At 38.7% G+C, this 26,411-nt stretch overlaps 1 protein-coding gene across 1 annotated transcript; it reads left to right on the top strand.

The window, feature by feature from the left end:
* The first annotated feature begins 2,469 nt into the window (after positions 1-2,469).
* LOC128087420 (cytosolic phospholipase A2 epsilon-like) lies at positions 2,470-25,749 on the top strand. Its single transcript, XM_052696982.1, has 20 exons — positions 2,470-2,595; positions 4,078-4,150; positions 11,211-11,347; positions 11,697-11,828; positions 12,851-12,891; positions 13,796-13,838; positions 14,186-14,249; positions 15,048-15,208; positions 15,401-15,493; positions 16,093-16,130; positions 16,770-16,926; positions 17,270-17,406; positions 17,893-18,115; positions 19,331-19,445; positions 20,094-20,231; positions 20,906-21,013; positions 21,682-21,873; positions 22,208-22,374; positions 23,855-24,038; positions 24,899-25,749. The coding sequence occupies exons 1-20, from the start codon at positions 2,569-2,571 to the stop codon at positions 25,135-25,137; spliced, it is 2,469 nt and encodes an 822-aa protein (XP_052552942.1). The 5' UTR covers positions 2,470-2,568; the 3' UTR covers positions 25,138-25,749.
* The last annotated feature ends 662 nt before the right edge of the window (positions 25,750-26,411 follow it).

Below are 26,411 nucleotides of genomic sequence, written 5' to 3'. Positions count from 1 at the left end.
ATAATTTAATACAGTGTTTTCTGTGATTACAATGAAATATGTAGCACATTAAAAATGTGAATCAAACCAAAACTCATACGTTTTTCTGTCTGGCCAAGCAGCAATCCCTTGAACTGGAATCTCTCTGTTTGTTAGCTTATTGATAGTGTTGGTCTTGCTTATCTTAATCATTGACATTATGAAGTTTGTCATCTCTGATGTGATTGTCTACTCTGAGATTTTTTTTAACTCACTTCACTAGTCTTTGAAAATAAGTGCTTTTTTTCAAGTTACTACCAGTGTTAAAAATAATCTATGAAGCTTTGACCATCTATTAAAAGAAAATCCAAACAACTCAGAATGAAGTTGTCACTGTTTTATACTGTCATAATTGTCCTTTAAAATGCTCTTCACAGAACCACTTATAGTCAGCCTAAGTAGTTGCTGTGTTTCCCAGCTACTTTGATTTTTCTCTTGGAGTTGCTGCGTGTTCTGCCTCTCATCTTCACCTGTCTTGAGTGTTCCTGTCAGCAGTCCATCTTCCAATGTTTCGGAGAATGGGAAGTGGCTGATAGCTGGTGCATAGAATACGACAATGCAAGAAAACCTTTTGAGCAATCTTCCGGATGCAGTTTTTGTAACTGTTCAGCATTTTCCTGCAAATAGTTGTGTTTTTTTGTTTTTTTTTTTTGTAGAGATTGTGCTTTGTGCTGAAAGAGTGATTTTCCCATCATCAAAAATTCAAAAGGCCCTCTGAGGGAAGCTAGTTGCCAGAGGCAATCTTCTCACAGTTCTGCAGTGGGTAGATCACAAGTTGTCTTTCTCAACAGCTGCTCTACACTGTGATACATGAAGAGTCTGCTCACAGCAGCTCAAATAATGCTTGGGATTGTCTTGCTTTTGGTAATAAAAGAGGAATAATAAAAGGACGTGGTGTAACCTTGTTTCCAGGTGCAGTATTGCATGTTGAAATTCAGATTATTAGCCCTGCATGTTATGAGGCAACTGTAATTGTGATTCAGCTCCAGAACACTAGAATCAGCTCAAGGAATACCTTTGGGTCTTTCCCAGATATCAGTTTGATTTGTGGTTTCTAGGATTTCTGGGAGGAAATGAAGCAGAGTAGGGTAGAAGCTCTTTCTATCTGTTTTTACTGGGAAAACTTCACAACAGGAGAGAAAAAAGCCAGATAGGTACATGACACAACCTGAGCCTCATTAACCAACTTTTTCATCAGGACTAATTAGTCCATTTCCTAAGTAACTATGACGAATTGTTGCAAAGACGTAACAGTGTTGCTTCCCGAGTCAGCCTTGGGGTATCTCTGCATTTTGTCCTGCTGATAGGAAACTTGCTTTTCTGTCTCTGGGAGGGGGGTTCCTTCTGCACTCAGGTTGCTCCATGATTCTTCCCTTTATCTTCCCACTGCTTCAATATCATCTGTTCAAAACAGCATGTCCAAAATGTTTATTTTCTCGATAAAACTAATTTAGCCTGCGATAGGTTTAAAACTGAACTGTTTGCAATCTTTTGGGGATTATTTCCTTTGACTGCTGCTTCTTGTTGCATCCACTTCTTACGTTACAGTATCTTTGGATGTCAAACATCCTATTGAATTCAAGTTAGATAATATCTGTGGAATTACCTTAATTATCATTTCATTGCAAAATGAAATGAAATTTTGAGTTCATTTTTTAAATTAAATTTCATAATAGCAAGGAAGTTCTTTTTTTAAAAGTAAGTCTTCAATTTTATTATCTGCTATGTATTCACTTTAAGCACTGTGATGATTTCATGTGATGCCAACAGTGCCCTGCAAAGCAAAGTCTTATAAATGCAGGGATATAAGATTATGCTAGAACATGAAGAATAAGTAACATTAATTTCAAGTGACATCATCCAAATATGTTATCTTTGAGATAATTCAAAATTTTGAGAAAGTGACTGAGCCTTTAAAGCTTTGCCTCTACCATGGAAATTCTCTTCCAGTCTCAACAGCTATTTGGAAATTTTTTGGCAATATTTTTCACTGCAGTAACCACTTGGCTGAAAGACCAGCTTACTGCCTGAGAGCACCATGGAAGCTGAAGTAGGGATGAAAAATCATCTTTCTCATATGTCTTTAAGCAAATACACACAGGCAATAAAAGACTACAGAAACTCTTTTGCATTCTCAATGACTTGCTTGGATGTTCTGGGCCAAGGAAGCCATGTGCAGTTGGACAGATCATTGCTGGTGCAGCTGATTTTGCACAGGAGGATGCATCCTGACCCTCTGGTATGCAAGAGCTATGTAGCCTCCTTAAAACCTACAAAGGGAAGATTCCTGCTGGGTATTGACACCACTCTAACTGCGGCTGGGAAGAGTATCCTTCTGCTGGGGTATCTATGTGTCACCTGCCAGCAGTGAGGAGGAGGAGCTGGAGATTGCTCAAGGGCTGGTGGCTGGGGCGAGGTTGGAACTGAGTCAGTCATCCACACACCTGCCTGTCTGCTCCAGGCAGCTTAAAGCAACAGAAGCTTTGGGTGCTCCTCAGTACCCATCCGCTGCTGCATTTCACACCTGGTTTGAACGTGGGGAAGATCACGATGGGGGTGTTTTATAGCACAAGCCAGGTAAGGAAAGGGAAAAAGAAGCTCTGGGATGAGTTGTCCAGGCAGCTTTAGTGGCAGATGGGACCTTGTGTAGGAGCATTGTTCAACTCTGAGATTCCTTCTTCAGCACCTGGGCTGACAGCAATGACTGGTTTCTATCTGGGTTTTCTGCTTGCTTTGATTTTTTGCTTTGAGGAATCTAAGGGCTTTCATACTGTAGCAATTGTACCATATTTTGTAAATGCCCACTTTATATACTGCTGCTTCTTTAACTCTCATCCAGTGGGATCTAGCAAAAAACCCACTGATGAAAACTATAGAGATGTAACTAATGTGAATGAGCACAGAGGAAAAGCCAGAAAGGTGTTAAATGTGGGCTCTCCTAGAAACTGTGGGAGTCTGTGGGCATTAGTGAACGGATGGTGACACAGAAGGCTTTCTTTGCTATATGTGGATCTACATACTTGTGGCAGTGATACTCCCTGCTCAATGAGTAGCGTGCATGAGCTCTCCCATATATTTGTTACAAAAATATGGTCTTTTTTCTTTTTATTTCTTTTTTTTTTTTTTTTTTTTTTGTGTTGGTGCTTGTTTTCTTTGGTTGGTTCAGTGTTAAATTGCAGAGTTTTTTTCTCCTTTCATTCCTTTAAAAAAGGGAATCATCTAGGGAGCAAACTACTTCACCTTCAGCCCCCCATACATTTCATTAAGTGTTGTGTTTGTCCACTCCTTGCTCAACAAAATCAAACCAGTTCCCTGGCAGGTTTGTTAAATATCTTTAGATAACCACCTAGGTATATGTGGTATCCCAGGATTTCCAATGACTCTTTCCTGTGTCGTTGCTTAAAGGAGTATTGTATAACCTAAATTATTCTGAGAGAAATAATTACAGAATTGTTTCTTATGTCGCCCCCTTCAGAGAAGTTTGGAATGGGTTCCTGGAAGACATTTTTCAGGTCCTCATTTTCTGAAAGCCAATGCTGATCCACATCAAACATAACAGTGGAGGTATATAGCTATATACCAGCTGACACACAATGTTACAACATCATGATATCATTACTAATTCCTGCTCTGCTAGATTGACCACTATTTGTTGTGAAATAAAGTAGATCTATATAACATACTTTGCATTTGCACAGACCAAGATGTATATCAGTTGTATTAATACAACACAGTGAGGCTCACTATTTTTCTGTGGTTGAGTTGTAAGAGTCAGTCCACCACTACAATCTGAGGAGTTCCATGAGTTTCCTCAGAATGAAAAATGGAGGGCAGTGGAGATTTGGTCTGTGGCTGAGTGTACATCTAGGGACTTTGGCCCCACCTGGCTGTAAACCTTCTGGGAAGACAGAGAAGATGATGCACAAGGAAGAGCCTCAGTCTAGAAATGTTTTATGTGGTTGATATTGAAACATTTAATTCAACACTATATCTGACTGTGCTTCTGTTCTTTCTCTCTACGTGATAATCCCGTGTATTTTGTACTCTGCTCTTCTATAGACAGAACCTTCTCCATGCAACTTACTCACCGTAAAAATCATACGGATGAAAAATGCCAGGAAAGCAGACTTGTGTGAGTATCTTTATATACCTATAGAGTATACATGTGCTTGCAAACCTACTTGAAATATAACCAAGTGTGGAAAACATCACAGAGCATTTCTAAAAGGAGAGAAGCAGAGATGTTTGACTGTGGTTGGTGAAGATGAAGTAGCATAGTTCATATTAATTATTCTTAGATTTTTGTCAGCATAATACTGAGGTCCATCCATCAACTCTACGTAGTTCAGATCTGTTTGCACAGAATGCATAAAATGTAGATTCAATTGTGAAAAAAAGTGTAGATATTTATTTGAAGGAAATAGTGTGTGAATAAATTTAGATGAGGGCATTTCTTTCTATGGTTGCTTCTTACACTGATGTCCAACCTTACACTGATGTCCAACCAACAGAATATTTTATGTGTGCTCAAGACTGGATATTTGACATCTCTCATTGGACTCATCTTTTATGGAATAGTGTGCAACACTTGTTGCACAATTGTGACAGATTGCCCAGGGAAGTGGTAGAGTCACCATCCCTGGATGTATTTAGGAGTTGTGTACATGCAGTGCTTAGGGACATGGTTTAGGGGTGGACCTTGTTGTGTTAGGTACTGGTTAATCTTGATTTAATGGATCTTGTCCAGTCTGTATGATTCTATCATTCTGTGTCTGTTGCATTTGATTCAATCATAGGAGATGTTTCATAGCATAGTAGAGGGCTTGCACTGTTACTGTTTCTGTTATTAGTAATTTTTCCAAACTATTCAGAAGTTGATAAGTATATAAACATTTATTAATACTCCATAAAAATCTGACCAGCAAAGCACTAGAGAAGAAGGTGAAACAACCACTTCCAGTCTAAGTAGCTGGCTGATTATCTTGCATTTATGCACTTACGTGGATAGGAGGGTCTCAGTCTGGAACATTTCTGTAGGAACCAAACCAAGTTAAATTTGCTGAGTTAAAATGATGCAGGTCTGTAGCTCCACAAGAGATTAGTTTGGGCCTTTCTGTAATACTGCTGTTGTTCTTTAGATCTCAAATATGTATAAAGAGTAGTTTATCATTCTATTTTTTTTTCTGAAGAGAAGCAAGATAAATTCTTGTTGTTGAATGTATGGAGAAGAAGAGTCTGTATGAACTTATTCCTAATGCGTGGAAAGGTGATCTTTAATTTAAGGTGATAATTTAAAGGCTGGAGGAAAATCTCCTGCTACAGCCAAAACCAAACTGAAGGTACAAACTCTAAGGCTCTGAATGGAAAGAAAGAGGTGTGGACAAACAGGGCCCTTAGATATATTCCCTGATAATCATGTCCTGTCATCTGCATGATAGTGAGCTTACTGAATTTACTCTCTGCCTTTTCCTCCTCTCCACAAATTTTGCTTCTGGTTTCAAACTATTTTTACTCTGAAGGGAGTTGCCTGTTTTGCTGCTCTCTTGCAAACAGCAGAAATTTTTAGTGCCCAGGCCAAGTACTGAGTTGGTTGAACATTTCAGTTTGCTGGCATGAGGCAGTTCATCCGGCCCCTACCTCTCCTCAAAGGAGAGGTTTGGGTGGCTGCAGTGTTTACAGGGCATGCCCTGGGGTCTTGAGCAGCACAGGCTCTCCAGGCTGAGGTTATTTTGTATTACACTGCAAAACTTGTACTGGATGTTATTTGCAAAACAGGGCAACAAGCATTTCACCACCAATGTTGCCAAGCCGTTATCTGCTTGAAATGGTCATGTCAGTCAAACCCTGGAGAGAGAAAATGGCACAAACAGAATAAATACCATGCTTGTAAAGGTGAATGCTTTGTTTATTGGGTACTTCCACCATTTGCAAAGAGAATCTCTGAAAGAACTGTCCAAGATACCGAAGAGAAGTTGGGAATAATGTTTGGATGTAAAATAAACACCTTTCCTATCAGGTAGGGCAGTTAGTTTTTTGGTATCCATACTAGCATGCTAGGAGATGCGCAGGTAAGAATCTCAGCCAGTCTGTGAGCAAGACATTTTGTGAGTCTAAGTGAACTGCAGCCTCCACTTAGTGGATGGCAAAGAAAAGGGAATTATATGTCTGCTTGTTAGCTCTGTTGACTAGGATTTCTTGTTATCACTCCTGGAGTCCAGGACTCAATGCCAAAAATCACATCCTCTCCTCTATACTCGGCTTTGTACCCAGGAACTTGTATTTTGAGGATTACAGAATTGTACCAGTCATAACACTGCCTTGCATATACTTGATTTCTGAGTCCGGTTTTGTTAATACCTGCTTACTTCCATTTATCTGAAAATTTTGCTTTCAAGCCACTTCAGCCTGTAATTTGCTATACAGTGAGACTTGTACAAGTCATATGTTTCAATTATACACTCTTCATCATAACAAATAACACTGTGATTCAATTTTTTTTTAAATAATGACTTTCACATCTGGATAGTCACTGGCAATGGAAAAGCTAGCGCAAGTTTCCTGTTTGTAACTATGTGGCTTTCTCTGAGAAGAAATAAATGGGAGTCTTAAGATGGAAAATGCACCACTTTTGTAAAGTTTAGCTACTTTTTTGTGTACCTCTGGGGAACATGTTTTTCTGTCACATTTATAATCACCTGGAGATTAGTTTGGCACACTTAGGAAATCCCAAAGTATGTGAGCTTCCATCCCCAGCTATGCTGACTTATTTACAGTACCATTTTCTTAATGATTTTTTTTTCTTATTAGTCCTTTTCAAGCTTTTATTTATTTATTTTTTTAAATAGCTGCCTTTTTCCTGAAAACCTTCCTGAATAGAACAGGATGGCAAGAGTCACCTATTTTCCGGCCTTCTTAAACAATTTCAACACCTAAAATCAGTTCTTCCTGTTTCTCTCCAGTCATGCTTATCCTTTTTTTAAGAAGTTAATTCCATTTTGTTATATTCTCCTCTGAAGATCCTTCCCTGCACTATTTCTGAGCAGTCTTAGCATCGCTTTGCTTAATACTCATCTAGTGCTTAGACATTCTTTCATTGGGGTACTATGAGTTAATTTCATTTCTGCTCTATCTGCTTTATCTTCTAGACAGTAAATGGTAATGGGAAAACCAATCCATCACAATAGTCTCAAAACTTCAATAGCGTCAACTACAGAACAGGTATTACAAGACTTTTACTGGAAGTTCAAAGACAAATTACTTTCAATTTTTTCAACTCTTCATCCTTTTAATACATCCTTATACTATTTCATCTCTTTTTACCACATTTATCAATGTGCAAATAACACATCAACATTGATTTCCGTTTGTGTATTCATGCATCACTGATGTCCTCTGTGACTTTGGTGCCATGTTTGTGATCTGCATGTTCCCTCTTCTCACTGAGAACACCCATCAGACTCACTGGAGTTATTAATATTCCTGGACCAGCAAACACTTGCCAGTTCCCAGATTTGGGTGTGTACCTTGTCTGCATCCTGACTCCTCAATAGGGTGAGACTTGGATGTGCACCAATCCAACCCAATCTTAAAAACAATTTCAAATTTCATTTGAAATTTGGACAATTTCAAATTTCATGCTCAGCCTGTTAAAGTATATGGATGTCAAAAGTTTGTGTAGGCTCAAGACAGAGATTAACCATGTTCACAAAGAAAAAAAAGCAGCAAAGATTGGCTTAGAAAGTCTCTGAAAATAAAACTGAGGACTGAGAACGCTGTGTGATGTTTACCCTCTTCTTATGCACTTAAATCTGATCAAATGTGGGCCATGGTCTTCTTTGGCACTTATTTCCATTCCTAACAGGATGAAAAATCCTTCCCCAATAAAGGGACAAAAGAACTAAAGAAAAAGATCCTGTAGAGGAAGAAATTCATTAAGTGGAATTGAATAAAAACAAACAAAACGTAAGTTTTGAGAATTAAACAAAAAGCTAAAAGGGAGCTGGGGAGAAATCATTTTCAAGCCATCATAATTTGCTTTCTGAAAGCATTCTAGAGATTTAGTAGATACAGAAAGACACTGGGCTAAATGGACCTTGGCTGAACTAAGTAAATTCTTCAGCATTTTCTTGGTGAAATAATGATCTTTTGTGAATGTCTTGGTGGAAAAAGTGAGGAGGGAAAAGCAGACTTTTATTTTTTTAATATATTTATTACTAGACTGGTCAGTTTTGAAAGATTTTAGGTTTGATTTTTTTTTTTTTTTTTTTTTTTTTTTTAATTTAAGGCCTGTGTTATTTTGGATGCAATATTTTATAAGATCATGAAGTATAGTTTATGTTTTTTATTTTAAAACATATTTTATGGCATTGCAGTAGCAGTTCTGCTGTACGTGAAATCAAGTTGTGGAAAGGTCATTGAGACCCTGAAATTAAAATACAGTTGGTGAAATATAGTATTGTTTGAGGATCTGTGGTCCAATCTGATGCTTATTACAGGAACTCGCAGACTTCCTCTGGTGTTTGGTTTTTGCACTAAATTATTATTTCATTGTTATTTATTACTTACTTCACCATGATATTTAAGCAGCTGCCATTATGTACCATTGTTCTAGAGGCTACTTGAAATCCTGTTTAATAATAAGAGGGTGTGAATAAGGAAAAAAAATAAAGAAAAACAGTGAGGTTGTTATTTGGTAGAATCTCAGCAAAGATTCTGTAAATACCAATAGTGTAAATAACAATAGTGATACAGCTTTCTTTACAGTGTGCCACCCTAGGTGAATGCTAAGGTGTGAATGTATGAGAAAGCTTTTTATTGAAGTTTAGTTATAGGCAATGGAGATTAACATTAAAAGTTGCCTGGAGGAAGGAAATGCTCTCCCAGGCCTGTCTGAATTATTATAGTTATATTGTGAAGGGCCTTGGAAACAAAGACATTTATTTCCATAGAAGCAGCCCATGTCCTCTTTGTTAAAAACAAACAACAACACAAAACCAAACAAAGCAAAAAACCCTCAGTGATCTAAATTATCTAATAATTTGCATTTTAGAAAACAGCACTGTTAATCTACCCATCCACAGCCATATCTGTACTCAGATCCCCAGAGTTGGATGAAGAGCAAAAATGCATTTCTTTGGTGATGGTCTATATTTCATGAGATGGTCCAAGTGAAGGACATCCATGACCACGGTAATGATTTGGGCAAACAGATCAATATTTGAGACCACATTCTTGTTTTCAGTACAATAAGAAAAACTATACTTTGAGAGCCATAAGAAAGCCTTTCCCCTAGAAATGGCCTCCATTTGAGTGCTTACAGGCAGTCCAAGAGGAGGAGGATGCCCAGACTGCTATCCATGAAGGCTGGAAGTTGTATCTGTTAATATCAAAAATAGGAGAAACTTCATGTTTTAGCCAGAACAGCTGGTGCCCTGCTGTTGTCTGAGGTGCAGCATGGTACTGGGACCATGGTGTTTTTTAGCATGGGTCATGCAGCTGTAATGCTTTCTAATGGCAAAGTGCAATTAGGATCCAGTCCTGCAGCTATCCTGTAAGATAATTAGAAACATAACGTAATAATTGCATGAAGACTGTACTTTCATAAGCACCTGCTGCCACACCTGCTTCTGGCAGGATATTGCCCCACGGTGATACTATGGCTGCCACCCCAAGTACATTTCAACAAATGTGTCATGGTCAAGTTGAGGTACACCAGTTGCTGCTGGGAAGTTCTGCTGTGTACGTCATATGGGCATCATCACTGCTGTTCCCCTTCTATAGTCAGGTAGTGTTAGGGTTACGTACTAGAATAATGAAGATTTGCACGCATGTGCCTGCTGAAGAGTGCCTTGTATGTATAAATGAAAAGTTTCTCAACATAAGGCAGTGTAGTTTTTTGCTGCACCAATGATGGATAGAGTGGAGTGCCAGTCCTCACATCTATTTGTACATAGAGTGGATCAAGCACAGTATCAAGGTCGCTCACAAACTTAAGTGGATCCTTCTGATCCTCTGAGATCTGATGGGAGTGAGTTAATCTCAATGTGGAGAAAAAAAAAAGAAGAATCAAAGTGAATCAAAAAAAAGATTTTCATATGAAGATTTCCTCTATGTACATGGAAGTTTGGGAGCTATTAGGACTCTGTGAATTTGTGTGATCTCTCTGTGTTTTGGTATGTTTATAATTTAAATATATATATATTATATATCACAACTACTTTAATCAAAGTTACTCTTTTTTTTTTCAAAGTTACTTAAATGACTAAAATCTCAGGGCAGTCATTTAAAAAAAAAAAAAAAAAAAAAAAAGAAGTTCACTAATTCTTCAGTAGCACGTGGCTAAGGGCCAAGTCAGTGACTCTGCATTTCCCAGTCAAGTCAAGTCTACTGCTAAAACTAAATGGAACAAAACAAAGTGTAGTCAGATGAGGGTGTGTCTGCTGCGGTTAAAGGAATGCTTGAGTAGGTGGCATTAAAAATAGAGAAAATATAATGCTGGTGATGAGATTGACATCTGTGGGCAATACTGTGTCCATGCTATCTTTGGCATTTATGTGGTTTGTTGCTCCTAACCAATAAACTGTGTTCTGTAGAGTGGTCAACCTTGACTTCGAATCATGGATCCAAAGGATTGTAAATCTCATGATTCACATTTACTTTTTACTACTTAATGATCGTGACAAAAAGCATTCCAGGCAGAAATGATGAACAAAGCACTGTAGACAGCTGCTAACCAATGTTTCATACCAAAACTTAGGTCCCAAACATCCCTCATGTACAAAGTAGCTCATGCGGGAAGCCAAACTCTACAGCTGAGCTTTTCAACTGGGAAAGGGAATTTAAAACCCCAAAGCTCCCCTCCTTAGTATCTGTCCACATAAAAATTCATAGCCAAACTCTATGACCCTGATTGAAAAAACAAGGCAAGAACAACGCAATCTTGTGCAAAGTATCAACATCACCTCACTTTGTGCTGGAAAGCACAGGCAAGATTTCACCTGCCCGTTGTGTTGCAAATGCCATTACTACTCTCTCTACTACTACCTTTGGTCATATAGTGCTGACTTTATGACATCTTATCTGGCCTCCCAGCTTGCATTCTGCCTTGTGAACTCAAAAATTCAATCAGTGCAACACTTTATGGGGTGCTAAATGTGGCTTACTGATCTGTTACTTTCATACTTTTTCCACAGTAACCCAGTCAGATTGCTATGTGAGTCTGAGACTGCCAACAGCTTCAGTGCAGAATTTCCGAACGAAAACAATTCCGAACACCAAGAACCCAACATGGAATGAGACCTTCCACTTTACTATTCAGAGCCAGGTTAAGGTACGAAATGTAGCTATGTTAGCACTTACTCTCTAGGCGTCTCCTGATTACTAGGCTGAAGACAGAAGCCCAGATGCCTTCTTAAATAGAACCATAGCCACACATACTGTGTGTTTTCTTGAGTATTCTTTCTTATGAAGCACTCACACTTCCTTTAGTTATTTAGCTTTCAATACATGAATTAGACTGTTCCGGAATTGTCAATAGAGCCTGTGGAGACAAACTGTAAAACAATAAAACACTGTTTCCTTTGCATTCATTCTTGAAGTTCTTACCCAAATTCTTCCAGAACTATCGGTACTATCTTATTCCTATAAAAACTTACACAATCTGTTTTTCATGTTTCCAGAACATTCTGGAGCTGAAAGTTTGTGATGAGGACAAGGTAACTCAAGATGACCATCTCCTCACTGTTTTCTTCGATGTCTCCAAAATCCAGCTTGGAGAAAACATTCAGCTGAGTTTCCAGCTGAATCCACAGGTATGGATAAATTTCAAAGAGAACATGGTTAGGTGAGAATGTGTTTTTCTCAGCTTTTCTCTCCCTTGTTTGGTTTATACCCCCTTTTTACTGTCCGTTTAGCCAGCTGAGTATATTCATCTGTTTCAGGGGCTGCTAAAGGCTCTTGTCCCTGTAATTACAGTGAATTTGGGATGCTACTTTTGCAGATAGCAACGTTATCAGACTTGTTTGGTTGCTCTACTTGATGTTAAATATGTTGAGAGATTTAGGCAGTCCTTTGCGATTGGAACTCAGGGTTCTGAGGAAATTGAGACAATCTCACGCTAAAGTTTTAATGATGATGTTTAGGTCTGAAAATACATCACTTGTGTGAGTGCTGATTTGATTTGATAACTGTTTTAGAAAGGCTCCCTGTGCTGTCTTCCTTCATGCTGTCTCTAGAATGTGAGGGATGTAGAATTGCACCAAAACCTGCAAAGGAGGGTTGCAAAAGGTGAAGACTGAGCATGCAATTGGACTCTACCCAATCAAAGTTCATTTTCCAGAGCACCCTGGGCTTTATACACCAAGGCATGCCACCATGTTAGTGTGCCATCAGGCCCATTTGTACAGGTTGTGGTTGAGGCCAGAAGAGGGTCAGGATGGTTTAAAAGCACCAAAGAAATTCAGTATTTCTCATGCTAAGAGTTAGTGGGGAGCACTGAGAGTTTCTGGCAGGGGAAGAGGAATTGCAGGTGGTCTATGAACTAGTGAGGATGAATGTATGCCTATGGAAAGGCAAAGAAATTGTCAAGAGGTCCCGTAAGATGTGTTCATGTTTGGCCCACAAGGTGTAAACTAGAAGCCTGCTGATATAATTCCTACAAAGTTCAGTGTATGCAACATTAAATATAATGGATGCGACACAAGGAAAATGAAATCTGTTGCATGTGCAGTAGCTAAAGGTGGATGCTGGCTTGCTGAGGAGCACAGATTCCTACAGGGTATCTTTCTGCATATAAGAATCGTCACGTAGTGACTGTCTTTTCTTAATTTCTCAGGGAAAAGAGGAGCTGGAGGTTGAATTCACAATGGAGAGTAGGTAAGTTTTAAATAGATGAACAATAGAGGAATGTAACTCAAAGAGAAAATATTTCTGGTACAAAATACTGTTTATGCTTGCAGCCCCCTAACACTGTCATTGTCTGAATAAAACAGATGGGAACTTCAGGTGTTCAGGAAATGCTTGTGTACGATAACATTTAAGAAAGAGGTGCATGGCAGTGTGTGATGTGTGTGCATCAACACCGGGGCATATTGAGACACTAGAGCACTGCCACTAACAGGAGCACAGAGATGTCTCCAGTTGCTGATGCTCCTTAGGCTGCAGGGACGTTCTGTGCAGCAGGACATTATAAGTTTTAAACCTGTTCTGCTCTTTACTGTCAGTTTCCAGATGCTTGCTTTGTTGTGAGAATGCGGGAAAATGTCACTTAAAATTTTAACAGTGGAAATAGATCTACAAATAGTTTTTACTGTGTTTTTATGCTGACTGTACAGTTAATGGAGAAAATGGGCAAGTAAATCAGTCCTAGTGCTGCTGTTGATTTTTAAGGTAAATTGTAATTTTTTTTTCCTCTTTTTATTATGGCATGTTGGATGAATTCACCAGCTTTTCAGCTGTGGTCCCCCCATGTTTATGCCCGAACAACACAAGGCAATAGTGTAATTCTGCCGTTTCCATAAATTTACTTATGTGCATCAGAAAATGATCCTATCTGATGTAATGAGGAACTCCACTACTCAGCAGCTCTTCACAAATAGAGCTTAATGTTCAGAATCAGACCTGTAAGAGATAGACTGGATTGATGCCCAACTAGAGTTTAATGTGCCTATGCTGGCTGTCCAAAGACAAGTTTTTAAAGATAGAGAAATAATGATGATTGAAAAAAAAAAATTTGGAGAGTGCTAGTTGTGAACTGATTTTTTTCCATTTTGTCTTTCAGTCCGGATCCTCCTGAAAACATTGTTACTAATGGAGTTTTAGTGGTAATTTTTATTACCTACACCATTCCCTGCTGTAGGGCCATGTTTACTGCTATGCTGACACTAATGGTGCTAGGCAGTTGCTTCATATGGTGGCATGGAGGCATTAGCTGTGGGCAGACCCAAACAGAGCATGGTCAGGTGGACATCCATCTATCTCATTCTGCCTGGTTTCAGCTGGGTTGATCATCCTCCCTGGGGCATCCATCCCACTTCATCCTGATGCCAAATGCCACCTTCCTGGTCTGGTAGGGGCGGTGTACAGATTAAGCATATGCCCATGGGTCTGGTAAAGCAGAGCTCAGCCAGTAGTGAATATCTTTTTCCCTTTCCCTCACTGTCTCTTCCAGTCCCGTGAAGTTGCTTGTCTGGAGGTGCAGGTGAATGGTGGCAGGCTGAGAAAGGATAGCACAGGTGAGTTTTTGCTCATTTATGGAGAGTGTTACGGCAAAAGCACTCAGCATTTCACCCCTGAACTCCCCTGTTTAAAATGACTGAAGATGCAAGGTGAAATTTCAGCAAAATCAATGGCCTCTGGAGTGGGCTGAATTGTTCAGAACTACTGAGTGCACTGTGAAGAATTTGTGATCTGATTTTCCTGCAAAAAGACTTTCTCCTCTAATAACCTCTTGTCAGATGGCTATGACTTTCCAGAATGTTTGTGTACCACATTGAAGTTTTATAAGCTCTGAAGTAGAGCAAAATCTCCCTGTCTTCAGATAAAAGGCAAAGATAAGCATAAGGACTCTTTCCTCAAATTTCACACTTAAAAATTTATTTTATGTGTAACAGTACAAAATATGCCACTAGGTGAAAGATGAAAGACACAGTATATTACCAAGGGTACCTGTTGCACATTATAATTAGCACATCACTGCTGTGTTGAGCCTGTGCTTGTAGGCCTGTATATGTCCTATGCAATTTTTAAAACTTCATACTCTGACCTCCTAATACTTCCATACTGAAAAGCACGTTTTTTGAGAGAACTTAAATCAAGGACTCCTTTTTAGTTCTCAGCATAATTTACTTGCAAGGTGTTGTAAACAACCTTGGATCCCACTGACTACTGGTGGGGATCAGTTTCCCGGCATGAAGGAAGTTTCCTTGTAGTTATGAAGTACAGACATTAATAGAGTGGTTTTGGGCATTATTAACTTTAAGATAGCAAAGACTGTTCATGGGGATGTGACATTTGTTCTGCCATCTCTTCAGAGAGGAAATTTGCACTGACAGTGGATGGCTCATATGAGGGGATGCAGACCCACACGCTGAACTCATGCCTGTGCGCGGCCGCACCAGCGAGGTTCCACTACATCAAACACCATCAGTCGGCGCTGACTGTGTCACTGCCACGGCGCAGACGGCTCAGTAGGGTATGTGGTCACCCATAATGGGCAGATGATTCTACATGCTGTTTGTTTGGGGACCTCTGAGGTCTGTGTTGTGTAGATCTGTGTAGGCAGAGGATGAGAAGCGAGTGTGTGGATGTGAGGCTGGGAAGACTTCTCTTTTTCCCCTCGTGTAACTATGATTATTGCATTTTTACCTTTTCTTTTCCTTTTCAGTCTGTATCAAGTCAAAATGAAAGGGATATGAATGAGTCTGTGACTCTAGCTCTGAACTTGCTTCCTATACAAGAGAAAATAACTATAGCAGAGGTGAGAACAAGTATTTCTTATAAAATCCTGTCCAACTTATGCTCAGTTTGGTGGGTGACATGAATTTTACTCTTCATGATTCAGCTCCAGTCAGACACATGTTGCATTTGTAAAGTGAGAATAACAGTTGCTCACTGTGTAGCTATACAATATTTATTTATTGGTTTTGTTTGTACTGCATGTGGTTCCAGGCACACTTTTCAACTCTGTTCTGAGCTTAAGCTGATTTCCTCAGGACATATCTAATACAATCATCAATGCTGTATGTGAGCTAACAGTAATAGGTAAGACACTTAAGACTGATAACTGCAGAAGGTAAAACAGTGAACACTGACTTGCCTGTGGTTCAGGTGTCTCTCTTTCAGTGAGCTCCCTTGAAAACAAAGGGAAACTAAACGTTCATCCATGCAAAGCAGAGGGGCCCTATTTCTATCCAGCCCAGACTGCACTGGAACCCATTATTGATCTCAAAACCCAGACAATTGCTGGCCAGATCCTGCAGCAAATGCAGTAAAACTCAGCCTGTAGATCATGAGGGTGAGGAAGATGTAGAATTAATGACCTGAATGTGCTTACAGTGTTTGTATTGTGATTTTCAGGACAGGACAATTGACTTGTATGCAAAAGCAAATGAATGGTAAGTAAGTTTTCAGCAAGGCCTGATGCTGTAACTGGGAGTCACTTGCACCTACACATCTGAAATCAGCAGGGGGCAGTGCAGGCTCAGTTGCAAGCGAGACTGCTCTGCTTCTCTTTGCAGGCTTTTGTGCAAGAGTCTCCTTTTTCAGTGATGGATAACTAAATCAGTGGTCCATTTTCCTTTGAGTTTCAGAACTGTGCGCTGTTAAGCCCATGGATTGAGGGAACAGCTCCACACCGAAATCATATTTCTGTATAATACAAACAAACAAACAAAAAAAATAAATAAATCCAAGGCATGGAAGCTATTTCCCTAATTAGCTACAGTGCCTGCTGACGGTGGTTATCTTGTTACAGTCACATATGGTAGGCAATACTGAAAACTGAAAAATCAATTATATGAGCAAACAAAACCAGAAGCTTGCCATAGGAATTCATTACAATACCAGGGCAGTACGAAGTGTTCTGTCTCTCATTCCCATTTGCATTTTTAGTAAAAGCTGAGACAATTAGCAGAGGCCTGTCTGTGGTGTTGCACTTTCTCATTTATTACATTATTGTTCAAGTACCAATCTGTAAACACAACTGGGATGACTACTGCAAGCAATAGCATGTAATATTTGTTCCCTGGTCTCAGGACCCAGGGTTTGTGCTTCAGGCCAAGAAACCTAGATGCTCGTCTGGGTTTTGACCTGTGCATGGATGAAAAGAACTTCCTGCAAAATCGGAGAAAGGTGGTTGCTGCTGCACTGAAAGATGTTCTTCATCTGGAAGAGGACTTACAAGACCATGAGGTAACTAGGAAATGCACTGCTTGGGGATTTCTCTCTTTCCCTTAGGTCTTGAAATGGCAACAGGAACAAGGCCTCTGTCAGCAACTGCTTCTCTTAGGCTCTGTTTGCAGCCAAGGTGTTCTCAGATAGAGAGCTCAACAGACTGCCTAAAAGAGCAAATACTCTATTTTCAGCTGACATGATGGGGCTGGGTTGATGGTTGGATTAAGAGATCTTAGTGGTCTTTTCCAACCTAAATGTTCTATGATTCTATGTGTCTAGGTGTTGCTTTAGCTTGACTGTCTTCTTTTGATGCAAATGTCCCTTGATGCCACTTTTCTGTGTCTTGTTTTGTGTTGAGCAGGTACCTATAGTGGCTGTGACAACAGCAGGGTGTGGGATAAGAGCACTGACAGGAATGTATGGCAGCATGTTGGGTCTTCAAAAGTTGCGCGTTCTGGATTGTGTTTCATACATCAGTGGCTCATCTGGCACAACATGGTGAGGAGTCATTTTGATTCTATTGTTTGGATCTTATTATGTGAAGCAAAACCCTGCTTTGTCTGGGCTTTAGATCTCGGAAAAGATAAAAGGGGTGTACTGAGTTACTGCTTGTTCCTTGATCTATGAACAACGGGGTCACCCAAGAAATGTCAGTTGTGCATCAGACTTTTTGGTGTCACTGAAGTAATTTAACCCCAATTAAAAGTTGAAACTTTAATGGCAGTGCAAAGATCCTTAATCCTATGCAAAATTATCCTTTATAATTAATTACTGTTGGATAAAACAGCATAGAGAGCTGATGGAGCTGCCTGAATAGGATTCAGAGCAAGTGATTATCTATAGATTTGCATTTGTGTTCAAAGTAAGCTCGAAACAGAAGGGTGACCTAAAGCTAGTATAGTTAGAAGTGCCCAAAGTGTATCCTCTCAGTTTTAAAAGCTTCATTTCACTTTTGCATCTCCCCATCCTGTTTCCTGCTTGCAGGACCATGTCAAAATTGTATGAAGATGCTGAGTGGTCGCATAAGGATCTTGGAGAAATAATTATTGAAGCTCGAAAGCAAGCAGCCAAGTGCAAGATGAGTGCTTTTTGCTTGAGAAGTCTGAGGAATTATTACAAAGAGCTGAGTCAAAGGACCCAAGCAGGACATAAAACATCTTTTATTGATCTGTGGGGACTTATGATTGAATCGATGTTAAATGATGGGGTAATGTCTACACAGCTATCTTCTCATAAAGTCGGTTACCTGATCTTTATGACCATTACAAGAAATTAAAATCCTAGGAAGAAGTACCTGGCCAGTAACACTATACTTGGTATGCAGGCAGAACACGGCTTACTGCAGTAATAACTTGGAGATACAGTGCATGTCTATAATGAATTCTAAAATGTGACTGAATATAATGTAGAAATGACTCACACTAATTCTAAAGTAACTGGCATGCTAATTAACCTTTGTAGCTGTCCAAGAATTTTTTTAAATTCTGAAGTGTTTTTTACAGCTTCACACTTTTATGTTTCCACTGCTGTAATGTTTGCTGTATTACACAAGCTGTAATCATATACTGTACATACCGCAGATGTGCTCCTTACGTAGTTACTGCACTTTGTGAATTAGCACTGAGAAAGTGTGTAGATCTGTTGCAGGAATAGTGATTCTGCAGGTGTTTTCAGCTGTTTTGAATTTGCCCTCTCAAGACTGCCCCTTTCTAATTCTGTTAAGCAAAATTATCCATGTAAACTGAAAGACTGATGTCAGCTGAAGAAAAAACTATTTTATTTTAAAGTCCTGTAAATATTTATATTTTGCCCAGATGAAGCAGGAAAACAGAAAAAAAACCACAAATATTTTTGCTTCATATCATATTTCACATTGTATTTCTGGCTTCACTGCTAGCTAGTTGCTAGAATTTCATTTGGCTGAAGTACACTCAATATATCAATTTCATGTAAAAGATAAGCTGTTAGTATTGAACAGCTCAAGGATTTTTCCTCTGTGGATGGCACCTTCCAATATGTTTCATGACTGTTTTTGGCTAGAAGTGTCAGTAACATCATGCCTTGAATTCTTATGTTAAACAGATGAAAGATATGATAATAATAGAATTAGCCTGATCTGTTGTTTGTTCATCATTCTCCCTCCCCATATATTTAACAACATAAAGCTAGAACAGCATTTAAAGCATGTTATTCCTGGTGTCATACACTGAATGTATGACATGACTGGTTCTCATAACTTAACTTATTCTCTCTCTCACGTGTTTTTCTTGCCCTCTTTATTTGTGATATGGAAATAACTCTAGGTGGAAATTAAGATAAGTAATATTCCATATTCAGACATTATAAGATGATGCCTTTATGAAATGGATTATCAGCTAATCTTTTCTAAATTATTATTATTATTATTATTTTTAATATCCAGAAATGCTACCACAGGCTTTCTGATCAACGTAGAGCAGTGAACCAGGGCCAGAATCCACTGCCCATCTACCTTGCCCTGAATGTCAAGGATAAAGTTACTACCAAAGATTTTAGAGGTAATGATGTTCCATTTCTAGGAAAAGACATTCATTTTTACACTGTACGTATAGATACTGTGTATAATGACAAATAATTTTAAATTCTTCCTCCAAGCCAGAAGTCCTGTTCAGAGAATGTAAACAATAGCTGGGGAACCATAGGATACAAAAGCAGCAGTTTAACATCTTGTAAAATCTCCTGGCATGTAAATATGCATATTTAGATATTACCTCCAGGTGACCAGTACAGCCTAGATCCATGACACTGCCTTAAAAATGCTATCAGTTCTTAAGGAAAGTGATTCCTAGAAACTTTAAGTTCACTTAATGAGCATTTTTCATACTAAATGTAATAAGCGCAATAGATAACAAACCACATTCTAGTCCTCCTTTCATAAGAGAACACCCCACTTTCAAAAGAGTTGCTTAAAATTTCCCTCACCTCCTACATAATTCTTTTGAACCTCATGAAAAGTGTGATTGCTGTTTCAGTTGCCTGCTAGATCTGATAGGTGGTGGTAAGCAGGGTTTGCTTTGGGCTCTTGCTAAGCCAGCCTACCTCCAGTAGCACTGAGGTTCACTCTTTGTCTGCTCACGTTGCTGCTTTTAACAACATTATGTCCTCTGGGCTGGTGGAGCTAATGCTGTTGGTCTGTGTGTTGTCAGAGTGGGTAGAGTTCACGCCCTACGAGGTGGGCTTCCTGAAGTATGGCGCCTTCATTCGTGCAGAGGATTTTGGCAGTGAGTTCTTCATGGGTCGCTTGATGAAGAAGCTCCCTGAGTCCCGAATCTGCTTCATGCAAGGTGACTTACCAGCTTGAGGGAATGGCAAGAATTTAATACAAAAGCTGATGATTTGGAAAATTAGTCCCTAGCAAGCAGTAGTTTTGCATATTGTAGCAGAGGCACAGGGTCACAGCAGAGAGGGATCAACGCCTCAGTCACTTTGATTCAGTGTGTTTCTGAGACTCACATACGTACCCATGTTTTTTATCACTGAGACTAACAAAATTAACCTTAAAAAAAAAAAAAAAAGTCATATACTTTTGCAAGTGCTTTTACAATATCACCTCCCTTTAGCTTGGAAAGCGTTTCAAAAGTTGCAAACTTATGTGACTTGGCAGAAGCTGAAGGAAACAGTAACAAGAAATAGAAGGAGGGAATCAGTGAAGAAACTGGCTGAAAATAATCCTTTATGGAAAGAGAAAAGAGCAATGCAAAATTTGTCTTTGCCTATATATATGTTGTTCTAAGTAAAACATGGTGGTAGGAAAAGAATACTGATATTTCTTCTGAAATAAGTTTGCATTATGAGTCAAGTTTAGCACTGAAATAGATGTCTGGGCCCACTTAAAAGCTGGATAGAAATGCAAAAAAAAAAAAAAAAAAAAAAGCTGTGGAAGGAGCAGAAGGCAGTTTTTACATCAATTCCTTATGTTTACCTCAGTAATGCCTATTATACCTCTCTCACTTCCTAGGAATGTGGAGTAGCATCTTCTCCAAAAACCTCCTGGATGCCTGGCATGCAGCGGACAATTCAGAGGACTTCTGGCACAGATGGACCCAAGACAAAGTGACTGAAATAGGTAAATCCTCAGTACCTTTTTGACTTATGGCCTTCTTCTTCCAGGCCCCTATGATAAAGTAATTGCACTCATATTTCTCTGTTTTGTGGTGCTCTTGATCTCAAAGTAGTGGAGACACTGGGAATGTGAAGTGATTTGATGTTACTGAATAGCCAATGCTTTGCTTAATCTGAGACTGGCAATGGTGAGATTTATGTCGGAAGATAAGGCACCATCAGACAGACCTTGATAGAAAGAAGGTAGGGATGAATATATAAGGTGTTCTCTAATGTGCTGAGTTAAAAAGAAATATTTCTGCCAAGGCTTCATGTCATCTCCATTTTTAGCCAGAAGGAAGCTTGAGAGTTTTCTTTTTTCAATTTTATTCCCCCTAAATTGTGCATCTTTCCCTCAAAATCTGGCTGAACTGCAAGATCTAGTAGAGGTCCGAGGAAGTCAATAGAGTAAGGATGCATAACACCAGCTAAGAAGGGCAGCTCTGTACTAAATGACCATTCCTTAAAAACATCCATGAGCACCTTCATGTTAAAATTCAAGTGAAATCAGTGATTTCATAGTGAACAGATTTAGGTGACATTTCTGTCGCTGATTCTTCCTCCTCTTTGTTCCTGATCATAAATATGTGAACTATAATTCAACTGCATGTAATTTATGTCATGTACCTCTAGAGGAACAACCAGACTTGCCTGAGAAGCCCTATGAGATGGCTACGTGCATGTTCACTCCTACAAGCGGCCTCTCCACAACTCTGCGGGATATTCTGACAGACCGCCCTGCTGTCTCCAAGTACCACAACTTCCTGAGGGGCTTCCAGATGCATAATGAGTACATCCAGCACGAACAGTTTGCAAGATGGAAAGGTATAGACAACTCTCCTGCTCACGCATACTTCCAACATCACAACTATTGAATTGTGGGGGTGTTAACTAGTGACAGTCTTTATTGGGAGTAAAATAAATAGAGATGGGCTTTGGATGTACAGAAAACCTGCCATGGGTTTTTTTGCAGCTCATGGGTTTGGAAACACTGATAGAATGTGAGTGGAGAGGGTAAAGAAAGTTTTAGGATTGCTGCATGACATCCAAAAGCAAAGGAAAAATCTGGAATGGGAGGGGAGCTTGCCATCCTTTTGTTTTCTAACTTCACTGATGTTTTTCTGCAGCTTACTAATAGCTCCAAATTTTTATTCTTTAGACACTTTGCTCGACACTTCTCCTAATGATCTGAGAGGCCACTCAGAGCACTTGGAGTTGGTGGATGCAGCTTTCTTTTTTGAAACTAGCTGTCCACCCCTTATGAGACCAGAGAGGAAAGTGGATGTCATCATACACTTAAATTACACTGGTGGATCGCAGACCTTGGTGAGAAGTAAAAAATGTCATTGTTTAATAATGGTTTTTTGTTTGCTTTTTTCAACTCTTGTACAAGCATCTATAAAATATTATTAGTGGAAGTTGATAAAAGTGTCTCCAAACCTTAAAAGAAGAGTAGAAATTCTCAGAGGGAAGAATATATCAGCTTTTTTCTAAAATCGCCTTTGAAAGAGCCCTAAGTAGAATAGTCAAAGCTCTCTGCTTCACCAATAACGTACAGAGTGGCACAATGAAGTTATTATGGTTGTGCTGCAACTTCCATTACAAGTGACTGTAAGATTTTATAGCACAGATATGGTTGGAAAAGCTTTTTCTCTAATTCAGATGCAGAATTTATTTTGCATCTTCCTTAAGCATATACAATTTGTATTTTTATTAGACAGTGTTTTTTATTTGTCCAAGATGGCAAGTGAATAATTTTTGACTTTATTTTCATTTTATTTCAATGAATGCATTTTTTTCTCTTAATGTGGTTATCTTGAAGAATGGTATCAAATACACTTACTGTGTTTGCTGAAGTCTGATTATAAAATGGTTATATAGTTTTCAAAAGTGATATTCACCACATAAAAAGACAGAATTCCAAATGTGTTGTTGTAATTGTAAACCTGCCTCTGAAGTGCACCACAGAAAACACAAAGTTCACTCGTTAAGGTTCTGTCATTGATTTCAAGTAGATCATACATTAATGCTATTCCTGCACTGTAATGCCAGATGAAAAAAATGTTCATCTCTGTTCCGCAGCTGGAAAAGTACAGTTGCTTGTACGGACATTTCTTTCTAGTAATCTCAAGTCCTTCAGAAATATTTAATTCAAACAAACTGAGGTGTTATTTCAATGTATTGTTAGGTACGTTAACAAAGTTTGAGTATCACAAATGAGCTTTGTAATTTAGTTTTGTATTTTCAGATTTAATACGCATAAAATGCTAGAAATTTCACATTATTTCTAAAACTTGAAGTGTAAATTGGGCAAGTTCGTTTCAAAACCCTACAGCTACAATCCGCTGAAGTCTACTCACAAGTTACCACTGCTACACAAACAGATAGTATAACTGTGAATCTTACTGTCTTTAACAGCAAATTTAGGATTGCAAATTTAGTTGTGTTCAGATTAAAAAAAAAAGATAATTCTAACATAATTCTCCTTTAATTAATGATGCTCTCTAACAATCTTTGAAATTACTTGCCTTCATCATAAGTTATACTTCAATTTTAGAAATGTGCCTTGGCACAAATTTAAACCCTCTTTGCCATCTTAATACCAGGTATTTTATTTCAAGTCTATTTTCAAATAACTCCTCAGGCAACAGGAGAATTAGGGATTGCATGTGCTCACGTTATCTTCATTTTTACAGTACTATTGAGTCATCTTGTGCAATTTAACGTGAATTACAGGGCTACAAAAACAACCTAATCTTGTGTATGTTTTCCATTTTTTATACTGCTGCTATTGGGCAATGACCAGCCTCTAAAGCAAGCTTGCAGTTACTTCTCAGAGCAGGGAATTCCATTTCCCAACTTTGGGCTGAAGGATGATGAGAAGAACCTGAAAGAGTGCTATGTGTTCGATGGTGCAGACTCCCCTGGAGCTCCTCTGCTGCTTTACTTTCCACTAGTGAATGACACTTTCCAAAGATATGTAGCACCTGGTAAGTTAATATTATCCAGCTATTTTATTGACACAGTGAGTGTTTTGACCTTGAGTGTTTCTTCTTTATCCCAATACAAAAATCCTTTGCTTGCTTGTTCCTACTAGTAAATGTAGTGCATAACGGGATGACACTAACTACTTCTGAAATCTTGCGTATAATTTCAGTTTGAGAGTTGGTGCAGTTCAGAGAAAGAAGAAATGCATTCCTCAAGTAGAGGAATAGGAACTTATTTCTTCTTGTGATCTCTAGAATTTTGCTTCACAGTGAAGAACAAAGCGCAGTTTTTAAATAATGTATTTTATGACACTCAGATCTAGGAAGAACTACCTTTACAGTACAGAATGTTACTGAGGAGGAGCACTGTGCTTTCTTTTTGGGTTGTTTAATGCATTTCTTGTATGTGTTGGGAAATGAAGGCAATAGGATGTAAACTAAGACTTGTTAAATGTAGTCACGGTGTCCTTTTGGGCCAGTGTTTTAGACACTGCCAATGTTTTTATTATGATTTCCAAGGCAACAGATGTTCTGCCTTATCCTGTGCTGTACATCTCTTTATTCCTTCTACTGTTAGTATGTATTCTATTTGTGACCCATGGGGTAAGACTTTGAATGACCCTCATAAGATGGCATGCTATGAGTCGACCAGTAGAAGGTACTAGTTGCAATGGAATGATGTCTAGTGACACTTGTTCATGAATTCCAAAAAGACTTTGTTCAGAAGTACATTTTTCAGAGATCAGAGCATTGCACTTCTGCTTGCAACCACATCTGTAATCTCTCTAAGTTATTATTGACATAGTCTATCAGAAGACTGTAGTTCCCTGGGACTATACAAACTCCCTCTTTTCCTCTGACAGGCATGTCTCGCAGTGCTGCAGAAATGGAACAGGGCAAGGTTGATCTCTCCAGTTTCTGCTCTCCATACTCAACAAGGGAAGTGTCACTGAAAGCAGAAGATTTCAACAAACTCCAGAAGCTGACTACTTACAACATCATGAACAATGAGAATATGATTATTCAGGCCTTGCGCATGGCTGTGGCTCGGAAGAAGCAGGCTCCAAGCCAGCCTGTATCACAGGCACAGGCCACTGGTTGAACAGTACTTTCTCTCTTACTAAGTATTTATCACAACTATGCAGAATTATCTATCAAATGCAATAGCTACTTCACTCGTCTTGGGGAGTGCCATTTATTTCCATATAGCCTTCTCATAAAAAAAACTCCAGAACTTGAAATACTTCAGAGCCACACAGTTCAGTTTACTAAGAATAGATGCTATTTTTGATCGGAATTTTGATGTCAGATAGACTGATCTGACGTTAATACCATCTTATTGTTATGCACAGAATGCAAATTCAGCTGTGTCTGATAGGGAAGTAGTTTTAACTTTTTCTCTGCATTCTCTTATTGTTTCGGTGGTTAGTATTTTTTCATATGCAAAATATTCTAGCATTTCATTGGGACTGCAGGTAGCAAATTCATGAAGCTCATAGAAGGTGGTGACCAAGCAGTATCAATTAAAACATTTTACTTGGTTCTAATAACTTGAATTAAATGGTGTTCTACCTCATAATAGTTTTGTTTCTCACATATGCTTTTTGTCATTAACTGTCGTGAGTTATCATATCATACTTAATTTTTCAGATGTGTTGAGTGATGGATATATATATATATATATATATATATATAGATGGTGGCCTTTAGGTCTTCAATGACACCTTTTTATCAATTGTACTTCTGAATTTGTTTTGAAAGGTTATTACCATTTTCTCCCACAATAACCATATTCTGACTCAGATTGCATACATGTGCTGCAGTTATCTCTCTGGAAAGCAATTTTGCTTCAGCATTGTCTGGAACTTGTTTGGTGTAGTGAGTTGAAATATTACCAAAACAAATAGCATGTGAGGGGAACACTGAGTTTTATGATGATGGCATACACAGAATCACACTGTTGAAATGGAATGAGGTAATTTTTATTTTTTTTTTTTGCTCTTTCACACTTGTTAAACAACTATAAAAAGTGCAATACAGCTGATAGGTACGCTCGTAAAAAGTATGTTACAATTACCACAGACTAACCTAGTCATTTGACAAGTACAATGAAATACAGTGGCTAAAGGGAAAAAAAAAAAAGCTGGCTTAAATGCACATAAACACATGACAGCTCTCAAACATCAGCACAGCTACTGCAGAACAGATGAAGAAACATCCAGATCATTTCCTGGGAATGCATTAAATGATGAGGGCAACCTGGTGAGCAATCCGTAAACAAAACACAGCACTCTTTTTCAAGCTGTACATGAGACTGGTTTGTAACACAGGAAGTGATTTTGTGTTGTTCCAAAGAATCAAGAGCTTGTCCACTTA

This window comes from Tympanuchus pallidicinctus, unplaced genomic scaffold (assembly GCF_026119805.1).
Source record: "Tympanuchus pallidicinctus isolate F22 unplaced genomic scaffold, pur_lepc_1.0 scaffold3, whole genome shotgun sequence".
Classification (NCBI taxonomy): Eukaryota; Metazoa; Chordata; class Aves; order Galliformes; family Phasianidae; genus Tympanuchus; species Tympanuchus pallidicinctus.
The sequence above is the reverse complement of the archived record's forward strand: the minus strand, read 5'-3'. Positions and strand labels throughout refer to the sequence as shown.